This window comes from Nannospalax galili, unplaced genomic scaffold (genome assembly GCF_000622305.1).
Source record: "Nannospalax galili isolate Female #2095 unplaced genomic scaffold, S.galili_v1.0 scaffold132, whole genome shotgun sequence".
NCBI lineage: Eukaryota > Metazoa > Chordata > Mammalia > Rodentia > Spalacidae > Nannospalax > Nannospalax galili.
This window is the reverse complement of record NW_008332644.1, coordinates 148,850-157,196: the sequence shown is the minus strand read 5'-3', so window position 1 is coordinate 157,196 and position 8,347 is coordinate 148,850. Positions and strand designations below refer to the sequence as shown.

Below are 8,347 nucleotides of genomic sequence, written 5' to 3'. Positions count from 1 at the left end.
GGATGCCTGACCTTATTTGGAACATGACCTTTGGCATAGTTACCTGGAGTAAAAACTACCCCCAGGTTTTTTCTATATGATAATCATGCATTGCCTGGTAGTCGGACGATAGGACCCACTACCACATGTAAATAAAGCATACTATGAGCACCTATCAGCTGAGGCTTTGGCTACTGCCTCCACACTATATTTTCCCCAGTTCTCCCACTGAATAAATGGAGCTGTTTCACTGAATCTAGAGCTGTCTCATTGAGTCTGGAGCTGTTTGCATCGTTGAACCTGCCTCCCTGGAAGGGCTTTCTTCCGTCAGTGCTCACTGGCCATCCTGACCCCGCTCGTCGCTTCTGCTCCCCTTGTCCTCGTGGACCGGTGGCCAACGACCCGCGAGGAGAGGGAGAGACCCCACATGGATCAACAAGGCATGCTGGCGTTCATCAGTAGTCTAGTGCTTGGGAAGCTGAGGAAGACTTCAAGTTCCAAGGTCTATACAGCAAGAAATAAATTATTTAAACAATTAATTTTGCTTGATACTCTATATGAATTTCATTAAGAACAATAAGGAATACTCACTTAGTTGATGTAAAAGGAGACACTGAGTCTGACATGGCTGAAAGCTGCACTACCAGGGACTCCTCTAGTCTCCAGCACGGTCTTCTGCTGCCCTGATCTCTCTAGCTAAAGTAACATTCCCGATCACACTCTAACTACACTCCATTTTCTTCCTTACAGTATCTGCAGTCAATGTACTGACCTTTTTGTTGGTATGAATTTCCAGACAGGCGCTCTCTGACTAGTCCACTCAAGCATCTGTTGACTGTCATCACCCCATCCCAGCACCATGCCGGGTACTTGGAAGTGTGTACTACCTACTGGCCAACTCTCCACTCCTTTGGTCCCTCCCATGCCAGAACACCTCTCCTATGCACGAACTGCAAGAGGCTCTGTTTCACAGAAGTGGTCACAGTTCTTTCTGAATGCTGGAAGCAAGTCCTCTTCAATAAGCATTGCCCCACAGTGTCAAGTGTGGGCTCCTCGACATCATCATCTCCAGGAATTTCTCAGGGGGCAATGGCAAGCAAGGCCACAGGAAAACAGGTGGGAAGAGTGTAAAACACATTGCTCTCAGTCACTTTTGGTCTTTTAAGGCACAGAATTAGACACATATATTCAAGCAAAGGTCAGCCTTCATGAAAGTTCTGTGAGGGTGCTGTTTCCATGGCAAGTTCAGCATTTCTCCAGCGCAGCGAGAAAGGGAAAGTTATGTTTATTCTGAGTAATGGAGTAAAATATCAACTTACAGTAATCAATCCTGAAAACAAAAGCATTGAGATACTCTAGACCGAATGAAGCTGATATGAAACAGACCTCTGAACTTCATGATTACAAAGAACGGCCATTGGAGAGCATCACTCTGAGGGATCTTCCTCAGAAGTCCTTCAGATAGATTCATGAGACAGAGCTGGCCAAGAAAAACAAGGAATCATTTCCTGGACTTTGTGAGTGAGGTGTTTGGTGGCTAGAAGGTTCTCGCTAGGATTATTGAGTTCATCTTAGACCTCCAGTGCTTTATAACTACTGACAAAACTTCATAAACCTTTCATTTGCCCTTTGTAGATTAAGCAAGAATTTTAACAGGCACTCTTGGCTCAGAAAATCAAAGCCGAGAAAAACTCAAGGTTCCTCATGCTAAAGTCTTCCCACAACTAAGAACCAAGTTTCACTGCCCACCCCCTAAAGAAGGGACAGATAATGTGAATGGTGGAGTGCACATTATCCAGTTAGCTATCAGTATTACTGATGAGACAGTAAGCTATCATTTACAGAACTCAAGAAATTACTTTGAAAGGCTTTTCCATCACCTTCCCAAATTCAGAAGACATTAATCTTCACACACAGGTTCAAAACTAACCATTGTAGGAAAATAGGTGAGCACCATGTCAGCAATAGTTTGCTGAACCAGCATTCCAGTAAGTGACAATCAGTTCAGAATGACACTAACATCCACTAAGAGCTTACTGGGTGCAGTGGGCAGCATGCTTAGCACTTTACACTAACCTCCATACCATAGATGGAACACATGCCCCCCCCCCCTAACATCCACTAAGAGCTTACTGGGTGCAGTGGGCAGCATGCTTAGCACTAACCTCCATACCATAGATGGAACACATGCCCCCCCCACACACACACAGAGGCAGGAATTCAGGAAAGCCCACCTAGCAACTTCAAAACCTTTTCTTATATTGACAATTATTAAGCTCCAGCTCAACTTTTTTTTTTTTTTAAATGAGTGTTTTGCCTGCATTTATGTGAGTGCATTCATGTCCTATAATGCCCACAGAGGTCAGAAAAGGCTGTTGGATCCCTTGTAACTGGAGTTACCATGTGGGTGCTGGGAACTGAACCTGAGTCCTCTGGAAGAGCAGCCAGTGCTCTTAATTGTTACGCCACCTCTCCAGCCCCAAGTTCCACCTCAGCTTTAAGAAAAAAACCAAAAAACTCCCTTTTTCTCCACAGCAGTTACTGTATTGGAGCATCAAGTCACATTCATCTAAATCATTTCAGCGTGGTCCCTAAGTCCAGACAGTGCCACTGGAACCTCACCACATTGCTCTACTAGCTCCTCCCAATCTCTAGGTTAGGTCAGTCACCCCCATAAGACTTGTATGCACAGAGATGCTGAGAACAGATAAAATGTGGTACCCACAGCAGAGAAGCTTTTGGGTACTAGGCAAGGGCAGTGGTGAAGGCCAAAGAAATAGTGAAATGGACAGAGAGCATGGAAAAAGGAGACGTGAAGACAGTGAGAGAAGCTGGTTGGCTGTAAAGGAAATGGGGCTGAGGAGAAGAGAGCCAGCCCTCAAGGACTGCTGGAGAAGCAGCCAAACCTGTCTTCAGACAACTCTCATTCTGCCTTCCTAACAAAGGTGCTCTAAACTCTGTAGACTGAGAGCCCCCTATGTATCTGCGTGCACACATGAGCATCATGTGGGGGCTAGAGGTGAATCTCAGGCATCCTTCCTCAGGAGTGGGGGTCCTGGGATTCACCTGTCCCCACCACACCAGCACTGAAATCGTAAGCATGTGGCACTACACCCTGTTTTACGCAGGTACTCATGATGGAACTCAGGTTCTCATGCCTGCATGGTAAGCGCTCTACTGACTGAGTCACCTCTTCAGCCTTTCAGGATCCTGTTTATGAGTAAAAGTCACTGAGGACCACAAGGACTTTTCTATGAACTACTTTTGAACAGCCAGTTCAGGACTTAAGAAGATTCAACTTGCAATCTTTCAACTGTATGATGGTACAGAAACATACTCAGTAGGAAATGCATTTTGAATTTTGAGGGCAGGCATGCTTTACTCTTGTGATGCTGGGCAGCAGCAAGCCACAGCTCCCAGTCAGACAATCAGAAGGGTGAACCAGCCTCCAGGGTTGCTAAGCTACATGTTCTTTGGTAAGTTATATGCATTAGGCTGTTTCAACTTACCCTATTTTCAACATATAATGGATTTATCAGGACACAACCTCATTTTAAGTAGAGGACCATTTATATTACAAAGTGAAATGGAAATATTTTTAAAGAAATTTAATTCAGAATTAAACAATAACAACAACAACAACGAACAGGGTTAGGGGGATGCTCAGCAATAAAAGGGTTTCCCACCAAGCCTGAGGACCTGGTGGAAGGAGACAACCAACTCCCAAAAGTTGTCCTCTACTCAGCCCATGGCACCCATACACAACACCCCCTTACACTAAATGAAATATAATAAAAAAAAAAATCTTAAGAAAATTTAAATAGCCAGGTGTGGTGGCACACATCTTTGATCCCAGCACTTGGGAGGCAGAGGCAAGTTCCAGCATCTCAAAAGCAAACCAAAACAAAAAAACTCCGACTAGCAGTAGTTTCTTAAACGTGATTACAAAAGAGGCCTGTGCCCAAGGACCCAAAGAGAGAACAACTCCCACAAGACCCTGACACGTGCACTGTGGAAAGTGCATGCACACACAAAATAGTATGTTAAAAAAAAAAATCCTGCAAATTGTCCTCTGACCTCCAAATGAGCTTATGGCAAGCATGTGCACACACATATACAGAGAAAAAAAAATAATGTAAAAAACCCACCATTCTTTAGTGATATCAAAGGATTAAGGACACAGCTCAGTTAGCAGCATGCTTGGCTAGCATGTAGGAACCCTTGAGTTCAATCTAAACTGTAATCCCAGCACTTGGGAGGTAGAGGGAGGAGGTTCAAGGTCATTTCCACTACATGGTGAGTTTGAGGCTAGCTTGGAATATATGGAACCCTATCTCTGAGAGAAGGATCTCAAGTGTGAGGCCACACAATGACACATGACAAAAAGTTGTTTCTAACTCAGCAACTGTGTTTTAGTACTCTGTAACATAAACGCCATGAAAGTATCTTCTAGTCTGAGTAGATCTCTAGGAATGCTTGTTTTCACAACACATTCTGTTTCTCTGGAAGTAAATAGACCTTCCAAATATTAACTAATTTTTATACAATATGAAAAACTGTTAATATCACCACTCAACCTCATCCAAAAATTAAGTATTATTAAACTGCAAAGCTCAGAGTTAACAGATACAACTTTTCCAAAATTTTAGTGTCATAAAGGTTTGAATTTTATTTTGGGGTACAGATACTATTGGATATCTTCTTAAAGTGACAGGCTTGCTTCATTCATTTTCTAGATTAGCAAACATATGAAACAGGCACCACTAAGAACAGTCATTAAATACCTGAAAAGTACCATTTTCTAAGTCTTCACCTGCACAAGCCTCACAATGGGAATTTGTGTCACATTTCCCCATAGGAAAAAAAAAAAAAAGTTCAACTAGATGCTCTTCAAACTCCTTCCATCTGGACTCATTATGATTCAATTTCCCAGGCAATTAATCAGTGTATGTGTGCTTCTGGAAAATTATAAAAGAATCCCGATTAACTTATTTAAATTAATTCAACTACTTAGAAAATACCATAACGTACAAAAAGAAATCAAACTACACAATGTAACAAAGTACATAAAGTATACACACAAAGTAGCAGGAGAGCAAAGCTGTTCCTTGACCGAAACTTCCTACAGTTAACTAGACCCAGTCTTACTGCAGATGGATAATAAGCGCTGCAGTTCCAGGCTAACGTGGCAGAGGGAGGGGTTTGGGGTATGTGTTTTTTTCCAGATTGGAAGTATTCTTCCTAAGGAAAGATATTTTTAAAAGTTAAAAATTACGGCAAAAAAAAGGGAACCACACCTAATTTGATTTGAGGAGTGGAGGGTGGCTGGCCAGAGACAGAATGATAGAACACATAGTAAAAAAGAATAAAAAAGAACACAATAAAAAAGAATTAAAAGGCGAAGCCCATGGTGACCTCCAAATGAAAGCCTATTAACTGAGTCAGGCTCAAACCAGAAGTGAAGATGGCAAAGTGGCAGAATTTTCTGAATCTGGCGGTTCTGCGCCAATTAATTACTTCCGAGACGGGATTCCACCTTCCTTAGCAGAGGCAAATGATTGCATCAGGCGCCAGCCCAGGAGAAACTCGTTTGGTGTCTACGCCTAGTAGGTCATGAATCCCTGGCGCCCTATGAAAGCTTTGGCTCTAAGTGGACGTGGGCATCGTCTGAAACAATCTCCTTGCCCTCTCTCGAGTCTGATCCCCATTAGGTGCTCCAGAAAAAGAGGGGCTTTAATAAACCCCCAGGTCTCCGGCTAAGAAGCTCCCTTTCCGCAATAAGCACTTTCAAGGTGTTCTATGCCGAGGGCGGCGACTCCACCAAGGGGCTCATTCCCACCCAGTTGCCAATTTTACGATGCGAGACCGAAAACTCGCGAGTTCCAGGGGCCAAAAGAAGTAACAGGAGCGGGGGATCACGAACTGCCACCCTTGCTAAGGGGAGGAAAAGTCCGACCCCTCTCCACCGCCGTGTACCGGCCCTAATTCTGCAGGGGAGGAGAAAGAGGCTCTTCCCAAGCATCCCCAACCCCCAGAGCACGAAGAACCCGGACCGGGCCCTCGCAGGCGGCCCTGGACTAAGGATGGGGAGAACCGAGGAGTGAGGGATGCAGGCGCGGGCGGGAGCCGGTACCTGCTGGCGCACGGCGAGCCGCAGCGGGGCCAGCACCTCCTCCGTGCCGTCCATGCTGCTTCGGGAGGCGGCGGCCGCAGCGGGCCGCGCGGTCGGGGCGCTAAGGGGCCGGGTGGGCAGCCGGGGCGAAGGCAGCAGCGGCAGCGCCGAGCGGACGGCCCTGAGCAACACCTGGAGAGGAGAGGGCATGAACCAAGGCCTGGGCGGTCCCGAGGGCGGCTACGGAAACGGCGCGCGCCGCTCGGCGTGGCGCGTGACGTCATCGTCGCGTCGTCTGTGCGGCGCGCGCAGAGGCGCCTAGGCGCTGCATCGGTGACCACAGATTCAGCCGGGAACCTGGAAGCGTCTGCTGAGGCTAGCTCAGTTTAGGGTTTGTTCAGAACCCGGTCAAGAATCGCTCAAGGGCACAAGGCTGAGCATGCAGACCCAGACCCGCGCCTGCCGATCGTGGGCCTGCCCAGCTTGAACGCACGACTTAGAATATGTAAACGCCAAATCAAACGGTCCCAGACTTAATATAAACCGGGCGTGGGAGTGCACGTCCGTAATGCCAGAACTTGGGAGGCTGAGGCAGGAGGGTCCAGGGTTGAAGGCCATCCTAGGTTACATAGTGAGAGCCTGTCTCAAAAATAGAAAAAGAAAATTGCTTAAGCTCAGACTTTTAACGGGCATTGGGGTTGTTTTTCAACCCAGGACAGGGCAGTTAATTTGAAAGCCAAGCTATTGAGGCAAAGAAGGTGTCTTTATTGGAAAGCCCACACATGAAGAAGCCAGAGGAGCTCAGCACAAAGTTCGCGGGAAATGCATTTTAGGTTCTATAGGTAGGTGATGTTGGCAAGCTGGTGGGCATCTCACAGGTAGCAGGCCCAGGTAGCTAGGTAATGGGCAGGTGGGCCAAATGAAGTCCTTTGTTTCCCTGAATCCCCCAAGAGAGAATCTTTGAGGTAGTAGCGTGTCTGTAATGATAAAAAGTCCACTTCCACTGCCGCCTGTGAATCCGATGACTTATGTGTCAAGAGTGACAGTAAAAGAAAGGGCTTTATTGACAGCCACCCAGAAGGCAGAAGGTGGACTTCCAAATTTCGTCTTGCCAGGATCACAGAAAGCTTGAATGGGGAGTCTAATTATAGTTACAGTCAGGCCCTGGGATGGTCATTAATTCTTGGCATAATCAAGTCTCTTGACCCAGTTTTGATGCTGTCCACAGGTGTTCCTAAAAACTTAAAGATAATTGATTAGGAGGCTCTATGACTAGTGTCCTTCGATGCTTTCCCTTATTCTTATTTTCAGGTGAGGCAGACTATTGATTAATTGTTTGAGGAGTGAGGCATAAGGAAGTTAGACAAAAATGGAAGCAATGACAAATAGACTTCCTAGTACGGGGAGCACCTTAAGCCATTCACCAACTTCAGCGGTGCTGGGACCACCTTGATTCATTCACCAGCTTCAGTGGTGCTGGGAGCATCTTAACCATTCACCAGCTTCAGTGGTGGTGGGAGCACCTTAACATGTTTACCAGCTTCAGTTGGTGGTGGGAGCACCTTAACCATTCACGAGTTCACCAGCTTCAATGGTACTAGGAACAGTTAACTCATTCTTTGGTTTCACCTCTGTCCTCTTAAGATCACCCACTCTTGAATGAACCTGATTCTTCTCTGCTAATTCTTGAATATTGGCCTTTGAGCATTAGGCAGCTGGACTTTTAAGTCCAGTAACAGGCAGAGGCCAGGAGGCTGGCAGGTTGTGGGAACTGAAAAGCAAAAGCTTAGTGGAGCTGTGTTTACTCAAGACAGAGGAGTAACATCCTGGAGCAGCTTCAGGATAGAGGAGCACCTGAGGGAGGGAGAGAGTGAAGACGTGGGCTCTTCTGGGAAGAGCCAGCCTTTGGCTGAAGCCAACGTAGTTCAAATGATATATTTTAAGTAGCTGTGGCCTTGACTTATTTTGGGAGAGACTGTGTGTCAGTGTTTAGCTTGACTGGAACTTGTATCAAGCCCTTCAGTCCAAGCTGTTTCCTCTGGGCTAGTCAATGGCCTCAAGGTGGAGCAATGGCCTCAAGGTGGAGAAGCTGAACTCCTCCCTCATTTGCCTTCCATTCAGAGTCTGTAATTTATAGGGCACTAAAAATGATCACAATGCTGTCTCTATGTCCACCACATTTATAAGCAAGTCGGTCTTCAGCACCGGAGCTGAAGTATGACCCAAGAATCAGTCAGGCATTTCCAGGAAAATGGA

The 8,347-nt window shown here is 46.1% G+C and overlaps 1 protein-coding gene across 1 annotated transcript in view; it reads right to left on the bottom strand.

Annotated features, from left to right (window-relative positions):
• The window catches only part of Gars (glycyl-tRNA synthetase), a 61,959-nt gene extending 55,616 nt beyond the window's left edge, over positions 1–6,343 (bottom strand). Inside the window, exon 1 of the mRNA XM_008827517.3 lies at positions 6,113–6,343. Coding sequence (XP_008825739.1) covers positions 6,113–6,301 — 189 coding nt within the window. The 5' untranslated portion in view covers positions 6,302–6,343. The remainder of the gene's footprint in view (positions 1–6,112) is intronic.
• Positions 6,344–8,347: the final 2,004 nt, after the last annotated feature.